Here is a 25549-nt window from a genome sequence, read left to right as displayed (position 1 = left end):
TCTTGCAATGTGGAGCTACTTAAAGTACTTTAACAGGTTTGACTGACAACTTCAAAATGCAAATGAAGTGGAGGATGAGAACATAAACTTAAATGCCAATGTCTGCCCTCTGCACATTTACTGTCCAAGATCTGTCCATCCGGCAGTGTGAACCTTGATTATAGATTGTCTGTTGAAGTTGCACCCTGACACCAGTGCAAAATTGGGTAAAGGGTGGATGGATGGCTTCAAGATAAATGTGTATTTGAAAAACAAAAAGGTACGTCTGGTTTTATATTTTATTAACCCAAGGAGCATACTAAGGACAATGTGCCTGTTGGGTGTAAGAAAGGAAAATAGTTTGTGAATAGGATTTAAGAGTCCAGCTGTGAATTCCGGCATGAACCATGTACAGGTTGGCAGTCGGTAATAGCTTTGCATACAAGGTGACAAATCCAAAACATTGTACAGAATATTTGGTCTCTTGTAGTGAAGTTAAGAATAGGTAGCTACTAAAAGTTTTACGTAATACTCATAATGTATAGTTTCATATAGCATGATTATAAAGTATAAAATACGTAATATATTTAGGTTAGATTTTTATAGTTATGATATCCATGCACATTGGGCCCAACTCCAAAAGACTTGCTCTCAGTATAAGGACTTATGGAATCTGGCCCCCAGGAGAAAGCCTGTTTATAAATAGACCTTACAAAGTAAGTCACCTATAGTGAGAGGCAGGTCTTTTTGGAATCAGGGCAAGCTTACACTGAGAGCAACTCTTTTGGAATGTGGCTCACTGTTTTGCGACCTGTAACGCATTTTAATTTTCATGTATTAGATTGCCAAACTGTAATGGTGTAGTTTAGAGATGCTACATACTAAGATGTTTTCCTCTTTTTGTAGGGAGCAAGAAACTTGAGAGTGTGGTTCTCAGTAAAATGAACTTTGAGTCCACGGTGAAAGATTTGCTGCTTGTTCGTCAGTACAGAGTTGAAGTATACAAGAATAAGGCAGGAACTAAATCATCCAAGGACAATGACTGGTACTTGGCATTTAAGGTCTGTTCCAGTTTTGTAATTTCTGTGTGTGCATACATTTTAAGACGCATTTTCAGATTTCTTTTGAACTACATATTTGAACTACATTTTACATGTCTTGAAATACAAAATATAGAGTGTTTTACTGATTGTGGATGCTAGACCTGCCATTATGTACTAGAATATACTGAAAGTTTTCGAAGAGCATTGAACGTTCTTACAGTTGAGGACTTTGTAAATGTATGTTGCTGACACACAAGGCCAAATTGGCCATCTAACTTGACACTTCCCTTTTCTGTTTAGATAAACTGCAAATCCTACTTAGACAGCTTCTCTATCCCCATTTCCTTTCTGAAAACACCTATTCTCCATGCACTTACAAATTCCAATTTTTTTTTATCCTGAGATTATTTTCCCAAGATAATCTGTGACTAACTTTCTCTCTGAAAAAAATGCTTCATAATGTCGTGCTTCCTTGCCTTTGTACATTTATTTTCTGGAAATACTACCCTTCTGATCCTTGAGCTCCTTGATATGCTTAAAGATCATGTGCAAACTGAAAAAAAAATCAAAGTAGTCTGTCTGTTCTCAAAATGCATTTCCTCAGTAGTTGCTTACTTCGGCTATCTTTCTGTCATTTACGTTTGCATTCTTACTTTTCTTTTCAAGGAAGATCTCTTCCAAAAAATGCCCTCCATAGCCATAACATGCTTCACTCTCTTTGATTACACTTCTGGAAGTTCAGCTTCTTTGCTGATGCATTTCTAATGTCTGTCTTGATTATAGTTGCATTTAGTTCTTTTTCTGGGAGATTTTCAGGGAGACTGTGTTTCCATAAGGCATGCTGAAAAGTCTTTGCAGCTGTTGCACCAGATCCTGTACAAGGATTCCTTTTAAAGTGTTTAGTTTTTTAGGGAGAGCCCCACCTCAAAGCTGACTGTCAAAATTTTGTAGGTCTTGCATGTAAAACTCATAGAAGTGCAATTGTTTATCTGTGGTTAACTCCTCAAAAGCTGAAAGCCATGATACAGTCTACCCAGCAACCTTTAAACACCTTCAAGGGAAACTCCACCCCTTTAAAACCACTCATAGAAAAGAACATTGCTACAAGGAGGCTGAGAGAGAGAGAGAGAGAGAGAGAGAGAGAGAGAGAGAGAGAGAAAAACCCTCCAAAACAACAGTAAACGTCACATAGATTCATAGATTAGTACTAGGCTAACTGCCCTTGTGGGCCATTTTAAGCCTAGCCAATTATCCCTTGTGAGACTCAAACCCTGCAGCTTGTGCGGCAAACACCTTAACCATTAGGCCACCCTCCCAACCCATGTACCTAAAAGTCCTGTGGAAGCCATTTTCATTGAGGCTGCTTTCCAACCCTTGTTCTCAGCATCTGTTAGCCTCTTCCCAACCTCATTGAAGGTGGATATAGTGGCAACAAGTAAAACAAACTCCAAAAATCATGGAAAGAACAAAGGTGTTCAAAATTCCAAACTCCACAAAAGAAAACGCTAGTCATCAGGAAATGTAAAAAGAAACCATAATTTATTAAGCACTTTTGTTCCTTGTAGAAAGATCTGGCAACAGGCAGCGAGTCGTCCTGGACTTTGTACCAAGAACATGATACTGCAGAAGTTGAAGTCATATTTACTTGAGCGTTGAACTTCTGCCTGGTGATAGTGATAGTCAGGCAAATATTTATTTTATTTACATTTGACCCTAGTATTCCAACAGTTTAAGTGCATGAACCGACAGAGTGCAGACCAGCAGATCATTAAATTCATCCAGAAATTCCCATAGAATATCATACAATGTAGCTTACAACTCTTTTACAGGTCTTTCTTTCTTTGTGGTGGCATGTAAGCATATGACCATTTTATGCCATTCGCCTCTACTAGTTTCCTAGGCCACATTCTCTCGGTTGGACCTAGCTGTGCAAAACTTCAAGAGGCTGACAGAGGAATAATTTAGAATGAGGTAAAGTCTGCACATGACCCATTTTATCCTTTCCATTTGGTCACCCTGTGAAGTAAAAGGAGAGAGAAAGCGGGGAAGAGAGGCTGTTTCTCTTTTAGCGATTCATACTCACAGAAAGAGGACAAAGATGACCCTGCCTATAATACTCTGCAGTTGATGTCCTTCAAGGATGCATCTGCAGTCCTTACAAATGGGTAGTCCTGTCGTCAGGCAGCCCTTCGGTCGGCCGGATTCCAAAGTCTGGGTCTGGCTTCGGCTGGTGTCGCGCTTCACCCGACGTCATAGCTGTAGTTCTTCGGGTATAAAGGCATCAGCCGACGCCATTTTCCCCAGTCTTTCTTGCCGCGTGGCGCCCGAAGCAGAAGCTGTTCGCAAGTGCCGGTCGGTCAGAACCAGAGATTACTACTACCGAATACTACTTCGAGGACTTCTAAAAAGCTAAGTACCCTGTTGGGGACTCTTTCTTGCCTCAGCCGATGTCAGAAAAAGTGAATAACTGTTTAACTTGTGGGAAACAAATACCTCATAAAGATTTCCACTCTTACTGCTTACCTTGTTTAGGCCCAGACCACGACGTAGCAGCTTGTCTAGCCTGTGCTTCTTTTAACCGACGGACCCTTAGACGTCGGTCGGAATTTGCAGAGCAGTTTTTCGGCTCTGATTTTGCTTATATCATGCCGTCGGATCCTCCGACTTCACAAATAACCAAAAAATGTAGGGAAAAGGACCGACACTCACGGTCCGCGGTTTCGGCCGAAACCGCGGTTAAGCCAACCACGAGTGTCTCTGTTTCGGCTGAAACCGAGCAAGCGGTTCTTCCCCCAGCCGAAAACATGCCTTTTACCGAGGCCTCTTCTAACCTGGTGGAATCTGCTTCTGAAATCCAACCTGCAGTTGCGGGTTCTCAGGAATTATCAGACACTATTCCCTTGGATATTTCAACCCCTGCACGTGGAGCTGCTAGGCCTCCTGCAGCCATGTCTATTAAGGCCTTTGCCAGGGCTAAAGCAGCTAAAGTTTCAAAAACTGTGCCTGTCAAGCCCCCCTCTCACAGGCCCAGCACCAGTTCCCATATGCTTTCTTTGGCAGAGGATCTCATTTCTTTAATTCGTGGATCCCAGCCTCATCCAGACAGGACCACTCATCCTCCTCCAGAGAAGAGGCCTAGAGCAGAGCCCCCAGAGCCAGTATCCACAGATGATTCCTCTGATGACTCAGAACATACAGACCCTCCTGAGGCTCCTTATTCCCCTTACGAAGACTCTGATGCAGAAGAGTCCATACCTTCAGCCTCTCCACCTGAGGAATTTTCCTTTGGGGAAACCTTGCATGCTATGAGGGAACAATTTCAGTGGCAGGGCCAAGATTTATACAAGGCTCCTTTTGCAGATCCAGAAACTATCTCCCAGGGCCCTAAGGCTGCAGCAACTACATCTGCTAAAAGCCCCCTCCCCTCTGAAAGGGAATCCAGGTCCTTAGAGAGATGGGGTAAAAAAGTTTACACTTCTGCTACTCTGTCAGCTAGAGCTTTGAACTGTCAATTTCATATGATTCAATATCAAGAGTTTATGCTAGACCAATTAACTAAAAAGCTGTCCTCTGAAGAATCTTTAGATAAGAAATATGTTCAGGAAATGGTACATAACATACAGCAGGTTAGTAACCATTCTTTAAAATGTGGCTATGATGCACTGGAGGCTTCCTTTAGATCAGCCATGACTGGCACAGTTATCAGGAGACATGCATGGTTGAAAGAGCAGGCATTACCAGACCATGTCAAATCAAAGCTTTTAGATGCACCCATGGACAAGGTCAATTTATTTGGTTCTCCTGCACAGCAGGTACTGAAAAAGATGGAAGAGAAGGCGAAATCTGTACAAACAGTGAAAGATTTCTTACAGGTTCAACCTCCAAGGTTTAGCAGGAACTGGCCCTCCAAGAATTGGTCCTTTCCGGACTCCTCTAAGACACAGAGAAGCAGGTATAGGCGTTCAAGAGGCAGAAACCAATCCAGGGGTGCCTACAGGGGACGCCAGTGGCAGGGTAACAACGAGCGAGGCACAGACGCAGCCACCACCACTACAACAACACAATCACAGTGACTTGGCTGTGGCACCGCCTACCAGGGAACAACTGGAAGCACCCTTAGGTGGAAAACTAACCTTATTTTCAAAAAACTGGCATTGCATCACAAGGGAAAAATGGATTTTGCAAACTATAGACCAAGGTTACAGGTTCCACTTCCATACTCTACCAGGAAAGAGAGGAATGCCAAACCTACCTCCTACTCAAAGGACAGAAGCTCTAAAGCAAATATCTCAATTATTAAGAATGAGAGCTGTGGAAAAGGTACCATCTATGGAACAAGGAAAGGGATTCTACTCCAGACTCTTCCTGGTACCAAGAAAAGAGAGCAAATGGAGGCCTATTCTCGACCTGTCCGCTTTAAACACATTCCTCATTGTTCCAAAATTCAAAATGCTGACCCTACAGCAGCTTCTTCCCATGCTGGGCAAGGAGTCTTGGCTGGTAACTCTAGATCTCAAGGAGGCATACCTGCACGTCCCTATACGACCAATTTGCAGAAGATACCTCAGATTTCTTGCAGGATCAGAGCATTATCAATTCTCAGCATTGCCCTTTGGCTTATCTACTGCGCCCAGAGTGTTCACAAAATGCCTGGCATCAGTAATTGCTCATTGCAGGCTTCAGGGGATCCAAATTTATCCCTACCTGGACGACTGCCTGATACAAGCGGACAGCAAAAGCAAGCTAACAGAAGACTTACAAAGAGTCATTTACCTGCTGCAAGCCCTGGGATATACAGTCAATATAAAAAAGTCAAGGCTGATTCCATCCCAAAGAATAACCTTTCTGGGTGCAGAGCTGGACACATCAAAACAAATGGCATTCCTAACTGCAGAAAAGAAAGAGCAACTACCTCTCTACTTCTTGGCATTAACAAAGCAGAACCATCTAACTGCAAGAAAAGTACTGCAAGCCCTAGGCTTCATGGCATCCTGCATAATTCTGGTCCCTCATGCCAGACTGCATATGAGAAAGCTACAGTGGTACCTAAAGAATTTGTGGTCTCAGCACAAGCACAGCCTAGAAACCAAAATTCCAATAATCCCATGCCTGAAGCAAGAGTTCCTATGGTGGGCTCAGACCTGTCAATCAAACACAGGATTGCCCTTCTGCAACAGTCAACCAAGCCAAACCATCACGACAGACGCCTCAGACCTCGGTTGGGGGGCACACATGCTGGACAAGTGCATACAAGGCTTATGGACTCAAGACCAGCTGCACCTGCACATAAATCTAAAGGAAATGCTGGCAGTAAAATTGGCAATCCAGCCATTCAGACCATTTCTCCAAGAAGGTCAGTTGATAAGGACAGACAACACCACAGTTATGTGGTACATCAACAAACAGGGAGGCGCACATTCATACCCTCTATGCCGGCTGGCACTGGACCTATGGGATGTGGCTCTGAGCTACAACATTCAGTTACAAGCAATTTTTGTACCGGGAAAAGAAAACATTCTAGCAGACATATTAAGCAGAACTACCACGGATGCCCACGAATGGATGCTGCATCCGGACATCTTCAAAGCCATCACAAGAGAATGGGGATTACCACAAATAGACTTATTTGCATCCCCACTCAATCACCAGCTAAAGAAATTCTGCACAAGGACGTACCACCCACTTGCTTGGAAGGTGGACTCCCTATCTTTCAGTTGGAAAAACCTGACAGCATACGCATTCCCACCACTTCCTTTGATGCACAAGGTGCTTTTGAAGATCAAAGAGGAACGTCCAAGGATCATTCTGATAGCTCCAGACTGGCCAAGGCAACATTGGTACCCATTACTGAGGAGCATGTCCCGGGAACAAACATGGGCACTACCCCTGATCCCATTGCTGTTAACACAGAACAACTACAACATCCTGCATCCAAACCTGAAAACTCTGCAGCTGACTGCCTGGAACATTACATAAGAACAATTAACCCAAATTTATCCCAAAAAGACATAATCCTTGAGGCTCGTAGACCTTCAACAAGAAAGAATTATGCAGCAAAATGGAAAAGATATCTCATTTGGAGTACTGCAAAGGGAGAAGATGTGGCACTGGTAAACATAGCCAACATCCTGGAGTACTTGGCAGAGCTCTTCCATACAGGCCTGTCCTATTCTTCCATCAAGATACATGCATCAGCTATTTCAGCAGAATACAGCTTGGATCCTCCTGTCTTCTCACATCCTCTGCTCAGGCAGTTTCTGAGAGGAATTAACAATGTAAAACCTCCCAGGAAACCGCCATTGCCAACATGGGACTTGAACTTTGTGCTAGAAAAATTGACACTTCCCCCTTTCGAACCAGCAGCAACAGCAGAATTACAATACTTATCCTGGAAGACTGCTTTCCTGCTGGCAATCACCTCAGCAAGAAGGGTCTCTGAACTACAGGCATTAATGGCAGTGCAACCCTTCCTGATCTTCCATCAAGATAGTGTCCATGAGAACAAATCCTACATTTATGCCTAAGGTGGTATCCAGAGTGTCTTTAAATCAGGCTATCCACCTACCTACATTCTTCCCCAACCCACAGAACAGGGGAGAAAGACTGTTGCATACCTTGGATGTACATAGGCAATTACGCTACTACCTGGACAGGACCAAGTCCAATAGAATAACTGACCAGCTTCTGGTAGCATATGCAACAGGAAAGGAAGGAAAACCAATAAAAACAGACAATCTCCAAATGGATAGGAAATTGCATTAGATTTTGTTACTCCTACCATGGAAAGAAAACTCCAGAGAACATCAGGCCTCACTCCACAAGGGCTACAGCCACTACCACAGCTTTCTTACGAGGAGTGTCTACCAAGGACATTATAGAGGCTGCTACTTGGACCTCCGTGCATACATTTGCCAAGCATTACAATTTACCTTTATACTCTAGATCCCGAGCAGGTTTTGCCACTGCTGTTTTGCAAGGGATCCTAACTACACCATAATCTCTCCTTTTTCCCTCCTGCCCTAGTTTAGCTATGGTATTCTACCCATTTGTAAGGACTGCAGATGCATCCTTGAAGGACATAGTACAGTTTTGTACCTACCATAAATGTAGATGTCCGATAGGAATGCATCTGCAGTCAGGATTACCCACCCACCTTCCCTCTGTGGTACTCCTAGGGTATTTGCCATCCTTCAGCTAGCTTGGGGGGGATCTATTATGGTGTATTTGTTTGTATATATGTACATACATGCTTATTTTATGTGTTTGCTCTCTACTATTTGGAAACATTGGCATTTATCCAAATTTAGCCATCCAAGAGGGCACCTGGCATCTGGGGCAAGAAACACTGAGGAAAATGGCGTCTGCTGATGCCTTTATACCCGAAGAACTGCAGCTATGACGTCGGGTGAAGCGCGACACCAGCCGAAGCCAGACCCAGACTTTGGAATCCGGCCGACCGAAGGGCTGCCTGACGACAGGACTACCCATTTGTAAGGACTGCAGATGCATTCCTATCGGACATCTACATTTATGGTAGGTACAAAACTGTACTTTTTCTCAGCTTATGATTCTATTTATGAATAAACCATTACATTGGGCTCTAATTTGGAAAACATTTCTTTTGGTGAAACTCTCAACCTTATGGGGATAACATTTTAATTCTGAGTACTGTGAATGTCTAACAAATTGAAGATGCAACTGGACATGTTAGGCTTACAAGAATCAAAGCCCACGGCTATTCCATCAGTTCTTGAGGGATTCAAGGGTGCTTTGGTGGTGGCTACTTTAGACATAAATTACCAAACTTCCACATTCAATAAACCTGATTTTTGGGTCTATGACATGTAACAAGTCTAACAGTAAAGGTACAAAACTCAGTGGTGGTCTCTGCTGTTGTCTTCCTGGATGCTGCTGAAGGGATGGGGATTTAATTTAGTGCTAAACAATACTATCCCTAATGTTAGAGAAAGCAGAATCTTGGATGAATTTGGTAAAATGGTACGTGTGTCATGTACGCTTGCTTCAGGGCAGTCATTTTCCAGGCGTGTGGCAAAATATTGAGGTGAAGTCTTAAAGCAGGTAGATCTAGGCAGAGAAGTAAAGGATATGAGATTAAGGAAGCAAATTCCCAGAGTGACACGCACACAACACAAAAAGTGGACAAGTACAATATTTGGCATTGGGGTCTGTAATACAAATGCATGAATGCTTGATAATTTAGCTGCTTCAAGAAGATATGAAATGGAAACTGCACTTATTGCATCTGTTAAAATGAATTTTATTGTTTGGTTCTGTGATCCTAGGAGTTTATAAGATGTTAGCGAGTTTATAAGATGTTAGCAGAAAAAGGGAAGGAGATGGAGACACTACAGTTTTTGCTTTTCTTGCCAGTACTATTGTGGCTACTACTTAAAGTAACTGGCCAGGACTAAAATCTCTTTTGAAAATAGAAATGGCAGGATGAAAAAGGTAAACCAGGAAAGGCATCTGGACATTCTTTGGCACAATTAATTTTTTGGCTGTGACTCTGGACTATTAGACCCTCCCTCAGCCCTTCCCCACCTCATAACCCCCTTCACGGCTTGGAGGTTGAGTATCTTCAAGGACAACTTTTTGAAAGATTACCTCAGATGGCTTGGTTGTAAGCATTGTCTCAATGGGGGAGCAGGATTGACTTCCATGCTCCTTCTCCATTCATGGGTTGCCTTCCCTTCCCTTCTGGCTGACCAGATGGAGCTAGTTATTTCTGCCTTCTAAAAGTTATGTCATTGAGGTGCAATTGGAGAGGTTCCAAGGGGATGGAGATCTCAGGGTTTTATTCAAGGTTCTTCCTATTAACCAAAAGGAAGGGGTCCATGGAGATCAAACTTGGTCCCCTGTAAGCTCAGCCTTTTCCAATAAGTACCCACATTCTGAATGCTTACCTTGTACTTTTTTTCTACCATTACTCATGCCCAAGGCATTCATGGTCAGTTTGAGCGCTTTGTATGCAGTAATCTCAGGAAATTCCTCAGATTCAAAGTGGGATGCCACCATTTCCATTTTATGTCTTTACCCTTTGAACTCTTTACTGCCACCAGCGTTTACAAAGTGTCTTGCAACAGTATTCATGAGAACCAGAAGTGTTCACATTTACCCATATCTAAATGATTGCTCACTGCAGGCTTAAATGGAGGAGGAAATGGGGGAAGCTGTAGTTTACATTGGACTGCCTGGAGAACCTGTAATTGTGTCAGTGCTCCAGAGCCTAGTTTGGCACTCAAAGCAGCCAAGAGGTTTTTGGGAGCCACCCTAGGCATGGTTGACTGCATGACCTACTTGGCTATGGAGAAGGCTATGTTCCTGGATGATTTCTTCTTCAAACTAATCCAGAGGACTTCCATGACTGCAGGAGGTCCTCAGAACACTAATGTTTACATTTGTCATCCTGATAGTCCCCCTGCAAAGCTTCACATGCAGAAAATTCAGTGATACCCGAGAGCCCATTGGGAGCAGCATTCTTACCCAGTGGACAAGGAAAAAATAGTAGTCTTGTGTTTCCAGCAGGATTTCACTTTGTGGAACTCTTAGATGAGATAGACTGTGGCATGCCTTAGATGAGGTAGAATGTGGCATGCCTTTTTCCATACCTGAACATAACCAAACCAGGGAATCTCAAGGTGTGGAACAGAAGCACCTGGACTTGGGGCCTTTACACCAGTCTAAAAGAGCTGTTAATTGTCATTTTTACCTTCAAGGCGTTATGAACCATATTAAAACCACAAGCACATTTGTTAACCACAAATGACACCACTGTTATTTGATGCATAAACAGTGGGGGTGCTCATTCGTACCATTTCTGCAGATTAGCTGACCAAGCTTGGAAGCTGACTGTGCATTCACAAATGACATGTAGGTGTTATCTGAAAGTCACCAACATTCCCTGTATTACATGAGACTTCTGTAGAGCAATTCGTGGTCCGTGAATGTTTTCTTCTTTCCGAGAGGCATGCTTACTTCCTCTGTGTTGCAAAAAGTGAGTATGGAGTGTCCTGGGATGATTTTGGTGTCTCTCTGCTACTGCTATCCCAGGTACAGTATGTTGCAGCCATTCAGCCTGCTGCTGATCGTAGACCTGCTTACAGAAATCCTATCCCCTGTTATACCTGAACCCACAGGGACTGTAGGCTGAGTGTATGGGTGATCTGATTCCACTCTAGCACACATTGTCTAAGGATGTGCCCAAAATTATGAAGAAGGTTAGAAACCCAATATATATATATATATATATATATATATATATATATGTATATATATATTTCCATCCTTGTCAGATTTCCCATGGTGGTTTCATGTTTGATGTTCGTGTTTCACTGTTGCAGTCATTACATTTGGGTTATCCTGCTGGCAGGCTACCTGCAGTCGGCCTGAGTTCCAAAGTCTAGGTCCGGCGTCGGTTGCTGTTGCCTCCTCCCTGACATCAGTGCGCCAGGGGTATAAAAGATGCAGCCGACGCCATTTTCTTCAGTCTTTCTTGCCGCGCGGTGCCCGAAGCAAAAGCAGTTCGCAAGTGCCAGTCGGCCGACTCCTGAGATTTTCAAATTCGAATTTCAGATCCGAAGTCTTAAAGCCAAGTACCCCGTTGGGGAAACTTTTTTCTTGTTCCAGACCGATGTCAGAAAAAGTTAATAATTGTATTTCTTGTGGGAAGCAAATACCTCATAAGGATTTTCATTCTTACTGTATTCCTTTCCTAGGCCCTGACCACGACGTTGCTAGTTGTTGGTTTTTTGCTAGATTAAGCGTCGGTACGATTTTGCATTTCATTATTTTGGCAGAAGATTCAATTATATAATGCCATCGGAACAACCGACTACCGGAGTATATAAAAAGCGCAAAGAAAAGAACAGGCATCCGAGGTCCAAAACAGATGAGGCTTCCGCTAGGCCTGTTGCCGGTTCAGCGGTTCTCAGTGAGATGCTTTCGCAGCCCCTGACACCTGCTACCTCAGAGCCACAGGCCACTTCCGACTCACACGTGGAGCCGACTAGGCCGCTGGAAACTCAAGCTATTGGACACTCTGAAACCATTCCCTCAGATGGGTCTGGAGCCGCTGAGCAGGCATCTGCTTCTGAGGGTGTTTTCAGGCCTACACAGTTTTGTAAAACCAACTTCAGCTTCAAAGGCAAAGACTAAAGCAGCTCTAAAGACAAAGAAACAAGTACAGCATTCTCCTGGACAGGCCTCCATGTATAAAAAAACAGATGCTTAAAATGGCTGAAGACCTAATTACTTTGATCAGGGGTTCCCATCCCCCTCCTGATAAGAGGCCTAGGCAAGAGATGGACTATGCATCTTCAGATCAGGTTTCCATTTTCTCTGATTCCTCTTCTGAACTGGAATATTCTCTTCCTCCCTATGAGGATTCTGATGCTGAAGAATCTGTACCTTCAGCCTCTCCTCCTGAGGATTATTCTTTTGGGGAAACCCTGCATACTATGAGGGAGCATTTTCACTGGGAGAGCCAAGATTACTCAGAATCCAAGAAAAGGCTCAGAGACTTCCTTTTATTACCCCAGCACAGGCCCCTTGCTATTCCACCTGTTTTAGACATTGTAAATTATGTATTTTCAGAGTCCGGACTGTCTCCTGACTCTCTGCCACCAGCTCCAGTTAAACCAGACAGATACTACAGGGTTCCTGATTCACATAAATTTCTTTATAAAAACCCTGCTGCTGACCCAGAAACTATCTCTCAGGGTCCCAAAGGGGTCAAGGCTTCCACTGCAAAAAACCCTATCCCCTCTGATAGGGATTCAAGGGCCCTGGACAGATGGGGGAAAAAATTTTATACCTTTGCTACTTTGGCTGTAAGAGCTTTAAATTGTCAGTTTCATATGCTTAAATATCAACAATATCTAATGTCACTGCTTAAACAGAAAATGTTGACAAATTCAGAATGTGCAGAAAACAAAGAAATGCAGGATTTATTGCATGCTGCTGAACAAGTTGGAAAGCATACTTTTCAATGTGGTTTTGATTCTCGTAGAGGCCTCCTGCAGGGCCGCTGTTACAGGTTCTGTCATTAGGAGACATGCTTGGTTAAAAGAACAGAATCTGCCCGATCATGTTAAAGCAAAATTATTGGATGCTCCATTACAACATGATACCTTGTTTGCTGTTAAAGCAGAAGAGGTGTTGAAGAAAATGGAGGACAAAGCTAAATCTATGCAAACAGTCAAGGATTTATTACAGGTACAGCCTCCCAGATTTAGCAGGAACTGGCCTACAAAGAATTGGTCCTTTCCAGTGTCAGACAGGCCACAAAGAGGCAGATACAGACGCCCCAGAGGCAGATCACAGCCCCCAAGGTTCATACAGGCCTAAACAACGGGGTGCTTCTACCTCCAAAAGCAGAGAAGAAAAATCACAGCCATACAGGAAACAGTCTCAATGACTTTCCACTGCCAGCACCAAGCACTTATCTGCTGGCAGCTGCTTTGGGGGGAAAACTAGCACTATTTGCACAAAATTGGCACATGATCACCCAGGACAAATGGGTCTTAAATATCGTATCACAGGGCTACAGGTTCCATTTTCACACCCTGCCAAGTCCAAATGGTATGCCAGAACTGCCACGCAATCAATGGGCAGAGGCACAAAAGCAAGTTTCATCCCTCATGTACATGAGAGCCATTTAACAAGTACCACAGCAAGAGCAAGGACTAGGATTTTACTCAAGGCTATTCTTGGTGCACAGAAAGGACAAAGCCTGGAGACCAATACTGGACCTGTCTATCCTGAACACATTCCTGGATATTCCGAAATTCAAAATGTTAACTCTGCAGCAGCTTCTGCCCATGCTGGACATGAAGGCTTGGCTTGTGACTTTAGACCTAAAAAAGGCGTACCTGCATGTCCCAATCAGACAATCATGCAGAAGATACCTCAGATTTATAGCTGGCTCAATGCATTGCCAGTTCTCTGCACTGCCCTTTGGCTTATCTACTGCGCCCAGGGTCTTCACAAAATGCCTGGCACCAGTAATTGCTTTTTGCAGACAAAGAGGAATTCAAATATATCCTTACTTGGACGACTGCCTTATTCAAGCGGAGAACAAAGACATTCTACTACAGCATCTGGCGTTTGTAAAAACATTACTAACAGGCTTAGGGTACACGTTAAACGAAAATAAATCGAAACTCCTGCCCTCTCAAGAGATAATATTCCTGGGTGCAAGCTTAAATACAACTACGTAGATGGCTTATCTCACGCCAGACAAACGCAGACAACTGACGTCTTCTTATTTCAAAATGTTGGCAACAAAGATCCAGTTATCTGCAAGAAAAATTCTGCAGGCTTTGGGCTTCATGGCATCCTGCATTCTGCTAATTCCATATGCAAGACTGCATATGAGGAAACTTCAATGGTATCTAATAAGTGTTTGGACTCAACATTGCCACAGCCTGGAAACAATAATTGCCCTCATTCCCTGCCTGCAACAGGAGTTTCGATGGTGGGCAAACGCCTGTCACCACAACACGGGACAGCCATTCACCTTACCCACAGCCAGGCAAACATTGACAACAGATGCTTCAGTTTATGCCTGGGGGGGGGGCCCATATGGCAGGAAGATGTATCCAGGGCGCACATGGCCCGCAAGCCAAATGCATCTACATATCAATCAAAAAGAGATGCTAGCAGTTCAAAATGCCCTGACAGCCTTCAAGGATCTACTTCATCCAGGACAACTACTGATTAAAGATGGACAATACTACAGTCATGTGGTACATAAACAAGCAAGGGGGCACACATTCCTACCCCCTCTGCAGACTAACCATGAACTTGTGGGACACAGCATTGACTTACCAAGTACATCTGCAAGCACAATTCCTGCCAGGAAGGATAAATACTCTGGCAGACGAACTAAGCAGAAACCTAATGGATCCCCACAAGTGGAAATTGGATCCACAAGTCTTCAGCATGATAATAAGGAACTGGGGATGCCCGGACATAGATCTATTTGCCTCCCTTCACAATTGCCAACTACAGAGATTCTGCACAAGAACTTATCACAAGCAAGCCTGGAAAGTGGATGCCCTGTCTTTCAGCTGGAAAAACCTAACAGTATATGCTTTTCCACCTCTGCCTCTCCTCTCCAAGGTACTCCTCAAGGTCAGACAAGAGAAGCCGAAAATACTACTGATTGCCCCAGACTGGCCCCGCCAGCACTGGTACCCAATCCTAAAGAGCTTGTCTCAATGCCCAGCTTGGACATTACCTCAAATTCCTCACTTATTGACCTAACAAGACAGTCAGATACTGCACAGCCAACTCACTGGCAGCATGGCGGATAAGTAGCCATTCAAGATGCACCTCTCTCTAAAGCAGTCATGGATGTTATTTTGGAGGCCAGGAGGCCTAGCACCAGAAAATCTTATGCAGATAAATGGAAGAGATTCTGTGCTTGGAACCAGGTACAAGGTAGTGACACGATATTCCTCAGATTTTGCAATACTTGAAATGTGCACGAACCATATATATATATTCCCCAGAATAGAAAGCCACGATCCACGTAGTAAAAACTGTTTTATTATAGTAAAATACAAAAACTGTTGAGCACTTTCATCTAACAATTATAGATTTCATCAGAACATTTAACAGCTCAATAGCCAAACTTTAAATATTTAAAAAAACGCCAAAATGTTACAACCTGATCAATTAATGTGCAATTAAAATTTAAAAATATATATACTCATATACCATCTTATTTTAAAATAAATACAACAAAATAATGAATGATACTCATATGTAGTAACATTATAAATATGAAAAATAAAAATTGTATGAAAAATACACCTTGTTACTTATTTTACTAATAAATATTTACATTTGCATACATGAATTTATATGAATGTAAAATTGATACAACGACCTGTAATCCTATTTACATATTAATTGTATATAAATATTAAACGTAACTACTAATACATGTTATGATACCCAGTGTCCTAGTGTATAGGTGTTTCAAATGCACCATGTATGCATGAAATACATACATTTCTAACATAGAAATATATAAGCACTTCCCCAGATAACTATATTATACCATTAATAAAGGTTTAGTGGGGATGTGTTCATTAATGCCTGGGTGGCTAGCTGCAATTTTAATTGCACATTAATTGATCAGGTGGTAACATTTTGGCGTTTTTTTTAACTATTTAAAGTTTGGCTATTGAGCTGTTAAATGTTCTGATGAAATCTATAATTGTTAGATGAAAGCGCTCAACAGTTTTTGTATTTTACTATAATAAAACAGTTTTTACTACGTGGATCGTGGCTTTCTATTCTGGGGAATATATATATGGTTTGTGCACATTTCTAGAGTTGATGTTCCCTAGAAGCATTTTGTTGGTATTTTGCAATACTTGACTGAGATGCTGGATAAAGGCCTTTTCTTTTCATCAAGTAAGATTCATGCCTCTGCCATTTCAGCTCATTACAATACAGAACCACCTATTTTTTGTCATCCATTACTAAGGCAGTACCTCAGAGGGGCCAAAAATATAAGACCCCCAAGGAGAGCACCAGTACCTGCATGGGACCTCAACTATGTCCTGGAAAAACTTGCACTGCTTCCGTTTGAGCCAGCCTCTGCAGCTGATATAATATTCTTATCCTGGTAAACAGCTCTGCTCCTAGCAATTACCTCCGCTAGGTGAGTCTCAGAGTTACAGGCACTCATGGCTGTGGAACCTTTTGTCATTTTCCATCCTGACAGGGTTTCTCTGAGGACAAACCTTACATTTATGCCTAAGGTAGTGTCCAGTGTGGCTCTTAACCAAACCCACAGAATAAGGGGGAAGAGACCTCTGCATTCTCTGGACATTCATAGGCAGCTACGCTTCTACTTGGACAGAACCAAAGCTTTCAGAAAGACTGAACAACTTCTAGTAGCATATGCTGCAGGATCACAAGGAAAGCCTCTCAAAGCAGACTATTTCAAAGTGGATTGGCCGCTGCATTCGTTTCTGCTATTCACTGCATGGCAAATCAGTGCCCAAGGTTATTGGGCCTCATTCCACCAAAGCAGCAGCTACTTCAGCAGCCTTCCTCAGAGGAGTACCAACCAAAGACATCTTAGAGGCTGCAACTTGGAGTTCAGTGCATACTTTTACAAAGCACTATCACTTACCTCTCTACTCTGAATCCAGGGCAGGCTTTGCCACTGCAGTTCTGCAGGGCCTAATAGCCTCTCCTAATCTTATTTAGCACCAGCCTTCCAACCATAGCTTTGGGATTCAACTCCATTGTAATGACTGCAACAGTGAAACCTGATGAACATAGTACAGTTGTGTACCTACCATAAATGTAGATGTTCGAGTGTATTCACTGTTGCAGTCCAGGTTACCCTACCACCATCCCCCTTTTCCTTGCTGGGACTTGATCTGTACCTCTCTATTCTATACAACCTATATGGTGTATTTGCTTGTAGATGAAGGCGAAGTTGGTTTTTTTGGTTATGCATGCTTATTGGCATGCTATTTTAGGGGCACCTGACATCTGGGGCAAGAAAAAATGAAGAAAATGGCATCGGCTGCATTTTTTATACCCCTGGCGCACTGACGTCGGGGAGGAGGCGACAGCAACCGACGCCGGACCTAGACTTTGGAACTCAGGCCAACTGTGGGTAGCCTGCCAGCAGGATAACCCAATTGTAATGACTGCAACAGTGCAACAGTGAATACACTCTAACATCTACATTTATGGTTGGTACACAACTGTACGTTGGATAAGTAGAACTGTCCTACTCCTGCATGTGTGACTGACATCACCAGCTCCCTGTCTGGCCCATTAGATTTTTTTTTTTATTAGATTAGCAAACAGGTTTTGTGCTAATTTCAACCCTGAATCATCTATGCAAACTTCATAGTCCAGAATTCTTTATACTCTGTTATCACCAAAGAACATGCACTGAATATGCTATCCGAGACTTAAAAATACTTCCTCCATGGAGCCTGACAGCATACCTGGATGTTTAATAGCACAAACATGCCCTTGCCAAACCTCTTCTCAAGTTGTTTAACCTCAGCTTGGCTACAGGATTTGTTCCTGAATTATGTTGTACTGCAGTGATGATGTTCCTCCACATAAGTGGCCCCACCACAGACCCCAGAAATACCCATTAACCTTGTGGGCCTCATACGTAAAGCTGTGTGTGCATCATAGCTGATGTCATCCGTTATGATATCAACAATTCTCTTTAGGCTAGACCATTAACAGTTTCACTTTGTGATAGAGAAAGATTCTGTTACTTGAAATGGTGCCTTGCTCTGTTAAGGAGCACCTCTCATACCTGAGAGGCTACATGCCAAGGCTCAGTGTTGCTTCTTTCACTCACCACCTCAATTAGGAGGTGTTACCTGAACTTTAGTCACCTGGTCTGCAGGTGATAGGGAATCCCTTTCTTCTCCTGTACAGGAATGGGGGAAAACCATTGTCTGTGTGTGTGTGTGTGTGTGTGTGTAGCTGATTTTGTCTAGGACAACTATGGTGAAGCGCTGATGTGCACCTGTCAGTGCAGAAATCAAGCTGGAGGTGTGTGTAGGAACCTCTCAACATCTTTGCTCAAGAATTTGTGAGACATGAATAAATTTGGGGTGTTGCAAAGGCCCAAAAAATCATGAACAATGGTAATAAGTAACTATGTGGTGGTGCAGCGGTTAGCGTTGTTGCCTCACAGCAAGAGGTTCTCCCGTTCGATTCTCGGCTGGTGCGCCTTATGTGTGGAGTCTGCATGTCCTCCCCGCAGTCGAGTGACATTAGACATGCAGGTAGGTGTGAGCGTGAATGGGCGTGCCTTCTTTGAAGGTTGAGTGTCGGGCTGGCAACTCGGCACTGTAAAAATCTACTGCCAGTCCCCAGCGGACTGGAGATCAGCTGTGGTGAACCCTAACTGGGAAAAGCCGAAAGTCAGCAGTGATCTTCTTGGGCCTTTTCAGCCCCAAGCCAGGAGCACTGTCTGCTAAAGGAACTTTCTTAAAAACCTCGCATGAGGAAATCAAAAGCTAAGGAAACCAATCCCTACACTATAGGAAGCAACGCATTAACAGCCCAAAGCATGAATCCTTCGCAGTAACTGCCTGATAGGGGAGTACACTTAAAAAACATGTCGATCTGTTAACTTTTTATCAACTTGCGTGCTCTGAAAGAAAAAAGTCACAGTATGTTTATACATTATTGATGGACTGTGTCGTAAATTCGATATCCCAACAAGCTTAACTTTTACAAGGGACTGGACAAAAACAGAACAGGAGAAGGCACTGTCTGAGACAGTTCAGTGGTGTGGTAGACATTTAACCACCACAGAGTTCCATGGAATGCATGCCTACAGCTGCTTGCACAGTCATCCTGTTGGTGCGCAAGTTCCTAAATTCCTGCATTTGCTGAGACCCATATAACAGATTTTTTTTTCTTTCCTGTGCTCCCTCCTCCCTTTTGATGATGAATCTTCATTCTAGTGCCGCCTTCTCCTTTTTGAGAAGTTCAGTTTGCTGATTTGTCATCTGGTGATTGAAACATGACTAACAATGCAACTCTGCTATTCAAAGAATGGCCAGTTGTCATTTGCTGACTAGTAGGGCAGCCTCTTTCAGCAAGTCTCTGGCTAGCAGAGCCGTATTTAGATTGGCAGTCTTGCAGGGTCTCCTTTAGCAAGTGATATTTGCGGAAACTGCTTATGTGCCTTCCTTCTCCTAACTCGGTGACTGCTTTTAGAATCTTCCAACTTGTCAGGAATTCTGCTGCAGCAGTGACCTGTACAAAGTAGTATAGCTATGGGCCAAGCTATAAAATTAGAAGTTTGAGGGATCACAGTTGCAGGGCAGGCTCCCATTTTTGCCTGCAGGAGGCTGTGTTGTGCAAAGGATAAGTTATTTAGGTAAGGGTTGGGTTGCATGGAAAATGGGGAGAAAGGGGGGATGCTTCCTTTCCCTGCATAATGTCTGCAAGATCCAGTCACTGTCATATTTGAAGAACTGCTGCTGGGGCTGTCATTAGAAGTCATTTTTTTATCCATCACCTTAATGTATGTAGCCAATGAAAACTAATTCGGGGGTGGGGCTGTCTTTTTTCCATATTAATCTGCTTTAATTGACAATGAAGGAAAGTACTAGCCAGTTGCCTGTCTTATTCCAGAGACCTGTATACTTGCTTGTATTGGGGATAAGTCTGCCTGCATGCAAAATAATGTCCATAGAGTTGAGAGAATTGGGCCATCTGGGGGAACATCTGCCTGCAGCTAATTCCCATTAGTTGAGAATTCTGAATATCTACTGCTGTTGAGTTTCTCCCAAAGTGGCACTTTGTCCAGGAGTCTTCATCTACAGGTAGGTCATCTTTAAGGCATGGATAGTGTTCTGGCAGGTTACTTTCAGCCAAGGAGTTCCTTTGAACTAGGAATGAAATCTAGGAGCCCTACTGTTCGACTCTGGCCAGTTGACTGATGCTCGGAACATCAAACTTGAAAGATTGCCAGCATCCTGTTATGGCTGCTAAGGTTGAAGAAGAGCACAAGCATCCTGTCATGGCTGCTCAGGTTGAAGAAGAGCACAGAGGTGAATGCTGCTTTCTCCTCACTTTCTTCCCTCTTCTTTGAGTTTGTGTGATCTTAGAGTATGTATAATATAAATCCAATGAAAAACAACAAATTAAACCACTACAGCGGCAACCCAGTGGTATAGAAACAGTGTAAACGTAAAAAAACAAACCACCACTGTCTGCGGGGCAACAGAACTCCTTTTTATAGAAAAAATAACAAAATGACTAAAAATGGTAAGGACTTTCGCGACCAACATTGCTTCTTCATACCATTAAAAAATCTGCCCCCAAAACATTCTTAAATACAGAGGTCAATAAAACGTTATCCAATAAAAATAACACTGTTGCTAATATTCAGTTAAACAATCAACAGTGAGTATTAATGCTGTAAGATACATATATCATCCAATCAAACATTATCTTAACAATCACTGGCCTATCAAAATACTGCCAAGTCTGATGAGTCACGGTTGTTGTGATTGGATAAAAAACACCAATCCTGGGTACTCAATGCAACATTATCAACAAATCAAATTGCCCGTCTGCTAATATCTCCCAATCATAGTCAATTGATATTGGACTATATTTCCTCATATGTACTCTAAGGAATAATAGCTCGCACAGAATCATTGGCAAAAGTAAAGTGATCAACACACACTTCCTTATGTAATGGAGTCACCATTCTATGTAGAATAATTGTAGTCAGTCAGGCAATTGTACTTCACGAACACGTGTACATAGTGGGGTAGCATAACATATATCAGTGATATGCTGATAAATCTATCAGTAGGTCATGTCAGGCAATTATTGCAACCGACCGAATGGTGAAAGTGGTTACTCCATATATCAAAAAAGACTCTCATGATCAATACTGATCTAAGAAGCAATGGCCTTGGGACTGAAATTGTCGATCATGACATTTACTAATTAATAAACAATAAGGCAAAGTTAGCATTGAGTATTATGGTTTAACATCATTGCCGCTTTCATGGGCAGTGAGTATGAATTCAAACTGCAGAATGAAAGTTACATAACTAGTCTCTGCTTCAAAATAGCCGATTACACTCTTCAGTTTTCTGTCATCTCTCAAACTGAGTCACTGTACTTAATTCAAATCAAAACCATTGAGTCATGCTGCCTTATAGCAAAACATATATCACAAAGGCCCAAGGGCCTATCAAACCAGCGAATGTTTTTATCATTCAATACCCTACCATATGCAAAAAGAGCATGTTATAATACCCAACACCAATCAGTTTAATCTGTACTCAGGCCATTCATTGCCTTTAGACAAAAGAAATCGAACCAATCAAAATCTGATCACCAAACAGAGCTGCTGCATCAATGCCTCATACATGAAGCAACAGGTCTCCCAGTCATGATTTTGACAAGCCTAAAATCTAAAGAACACAGGCTATTCTACAGTCATCTCCTCGACAAAATTCATGAACATATCAAAATGAGTAGAATAATAGAGGCTCCAGTATCCCAATCCAAATATATATATTGCCAACCACAGTCAAAATACATTCACAGTATGGGCAATCAGTATGTGCCGATGCAATTCTAAGCCAAAGACCAAACTTCTTCGGCTGTCACTACAGTCCTTCCCTATGAGATGTATTATATGTCGGCCACAGCAAATAAAAAAACAGTCCTACTTAAGCCAATCAGTGTGTGCAAATGCGATTAACCAATCAAAAACAAAACTTACTGTCTGAACGCCGGCTGCCAACCTCAGACTCAAAACAAAAAAATGAGCATTGTAAATTCCATTGTACGTACAAACATAACTACATCACCACTAATTGAATGGCGAGATAAGTATAATAACCAATACATAAACTGTCACTGACCTCAATATAAGCTGATGAAGAATAAGACAAGTACTTTATCATAAAATACTCCCACTTATCAGCAAATCAAAGCCAACTAGTATAAAACTTCATGCCATCACTGACTCGCCTCTTATAAAGGATGACATCATAATTCATGTTAAAAAGTACATAAATCAATCATCTTAAATGTTCACGAAAGCACATAAGCAATTCATTAGTTGGCTTGGCTGCTGTCAACCAATCAAAAGGTGCACTAAGTCATCATTCACATTGGAAAATAATAAAAGTCAATCCTCTTTCATGAACCACTAGCGCACACTAACAAATCCTTCATTGGCTTGTACTACTGTCAACCAGTCAAAAGGTGTACTAAAACGTCTACACCAGTGATAACATAAGCTATTCAAAACAATGGCTTCATCAAACAAAATATTACCAGCCATAGCAGTCCATTATATGAGCACTTGACCCCTGCCTATCATAACTGCATCAAAAACAACATTCAACTAAAACACAGGTCTTCAAATTCCTTTATCAAAAATAAAACTAATAATCGCTGACTATCTGCCATATCATCCACAAATAATCAGCTAACATCAGGACCCACCTTAAAACTTGGAGAGAGTCCAGGCAAGTAAGTATTCTCATCACACCACCAATTATCTGATGACAAATTTATTCAAAGTTGGATAGCTCGTAGATCCAAAATAACATCATCATTTATAAATCTCAAGTAAGCTAGAGGGTATTTTTACATATTGTTGCAAGTATAAAAAAATCATAATATCCTCAGTGCCATATTAATTCTTAGAAAACCCTCTGGCTCTGAGGACAGGTTTCAATGACACCCTCCCATTCAGGCCATGATCCTTCTCTTCATGGAGTTGTAATATCCAAAACAGCTCCCTGCATTCGGTCCTTTAAGAGATGTCACCCAGTCTGATCCCCTCAAATAATAGCTCAACAGCCATAAACTTAAAATTGTGTTTCACCTTTGTCATGTACATGTTTAGCTAGTGGATTACTAATGTCACCTTGTCTGATGCTCCTCACATGTTCTCTAATCCTTTCATAGAACATCCCATTAGTTTTTCCAACAAAAAGCTGGAGTATGTTCTGCAGTTAGCTAAATAGACTAAATTCTTGGTAAGACAATCTGCTGTCACTTTAAATACATATGATCTTCCTGTGAATGGATGTTTAAATCTGTTGCAACTGTCAATAAAATGACAGTAATTGCAACCCCCACATGGTGAGGTGCCTTGGGCACCCTGTCTGTTCGCTGTTGTCTGTCCATAACACAATAGATGCTTCAAAGAACTTTTATTTTTGAAGACAAAGTGAGGTTCTGTCCCTATAAGGCCATTGATCCCATTATGTGACATCAGAATATGCCAGTTGGGCTTGATGGCTGCACATATATGGCCAACATTGCTGGAGTAATACAGACAGACTGGTAGTGTATACCTTGTTACACTCTCTTATTGTGATTATTTTGTCTCGTGGATTGTTCTACCATATAATCCGAGTAGTACGGTGCTGCTATCCCTTGCCTTAATGCTTGTACTCTATTCAACTCCTCATCTAACTCGATTTCTTGAGTTCCTTGCTCATTCTTAATCAAATTTAACTCCCTTTCACAGATATTCATTTCACTACTCAAGTCGTGACACCCTCATAGCTTGTCCTTTAACTATGTTCCTAAACACATGCTTAGGGTGACTGCTACCTCTGTGTAGAATTTGGTTGCGATATACGTTTTTCCTAAATCTCTTGGTTACCAATTGGTTATCAGTGGTTCTAATTAAACATCCAAAAACTCAATCTCTGTATATGACTCCTGCTTAGTAAAAGGTAAAAACTCAATGGTATGTTGTAGATATTCCAAAAAACTCATTAAATAACATTAAAGCGCCTCTCCAAATAAAAAAGACATGATCTACAAATCTTCGATAAAATCATATATGAGGTGTAAAAATTCCATTAAAGACATGTTTAGTATCCCATTCCGCTACTACAGTATTTGCATAACTGTTAGCGCATGGTGTCCCCATCGCTACTCCTGTGCATTGTTTATAATATTTCTCATCAAATGCAAATACGTTGTTTTCTAAGTGTGTCTCAATAAATAAACACAATAAAGATAGGTGTTTAATACTATAGGAGCTATTTGCACATAAAAAAATCTCTAACCATGTCTACACCTGCCTGATTTGGTATTACAGTAAAAAGTGAGCAGATGTCCCTTGTAACACATCTTGATCTACCAAGGGTTCATAAGAGATGCACGCAAACAAGTCCTTCAAAAATTGTCTTGCGCCATCTAGAACAGTATTAACATGATTAACCACTGGTCACAGAAAAATTTCAAGGTATAATGACAATGGTTCAGTGCTCCACCCTCGTCCAGACACAATAGGTCAGAACAGGGGTGTCACAGGATCTTTGTGGATCTTAGGTAGACAATTAAATGGTGGTATCAAAGGCTTGTCTACAAACAAAAATTTATATAAACTTTCAGTCACTGATCCACCTAACAAACTTTCTAGAAAGAATGCATTTAACATTTCTAATGATCTCTTGAACCTGCATATAGCATCAAACAACATCATCTTAACCTGTTCCTGATGGAAAGCTGCATCCATCACAACAACCGCCCCTCCTTTATCAGCAGGGCGAATGGAAATACTACCATCTGCCCGTAAAGCATTTAGTGCCAGAAATTCATCCCTGCTCAGATTGTATTTGTCTAGTTTGGTACCATGGTGAAACACTTTCAAGTGCATTGCAGAAAATCTCTCATGTTGCATTGAGTACAGGATTAAAATCCCTGGGTTTCCTGAGCCCATCTGCTTCAACATCCTTAGGAAACATTGTCAGCAGCAAGTTCTGTGCAAATAGTCCAATGTCCAGTATAATATTCCCTAAATCAACAGAACTGGTTGGTAAAAAGGACATACCCTCCTCAGGAAGGGAACACTCAGACCTCTTGAGAACTCTTTTTGAAATGTTATGTACTAATGTACATTCTTTCTCCCACATCCATTTCAGCAACCTGTTCTGTGACTCCTTGAGATGCTCCAACCTTCTTTTCCGATTCCTGCTCCTGGA

The 25549-nt window shown here is 42.1% G+C and overlaps 1 protein-coding gene across 2 annotated transcripts in view; it reads left to right on the top strand.

Annotated features, from left to right (window-relative positions):
• The window catches only part of MSH2 (mutS homolog 2), a 1108457-nt gene that overhangs the window by 113842 nt on the left and 969066 nt on the right, over positions 1-25549 (top strand). Inside the window, exon 2 of one of the 2 annotated variants that reach the window (XM_044060178.1) lies at positions 886-1040. The exons of the other annotated variant lie outside the window; for it this stretch is intronic. Coding sequence (XP_043916113.1) covers positions 886-1040 — 155 coding nt within the window. The remainder of the gene's footprint in view (positions 1-885; positions 1041-25549) is intronic. 2 annotated transcript variants of the gene reach the window in all.

Source organism: Protopterus annectens, chromosome 1.part0 (assembly GCF_019279795.1).
Source record: "Protopterus annectens isolate FY-2018-M chromosome 1.part0, PAN1.0, whole genome shotgun sequence".
Classification (NCBI taxonomy): Eukaryota; Metazoa; Chordata; order Ceratodontiformes; family Protopteridae; genus Protopterus; species Protopterus annectens.
The sequence above is the reverse complement of the archived record's forward strand: the minus strand, read 5'-3'. Positions and strand labels throughout refer to the sequence as shown.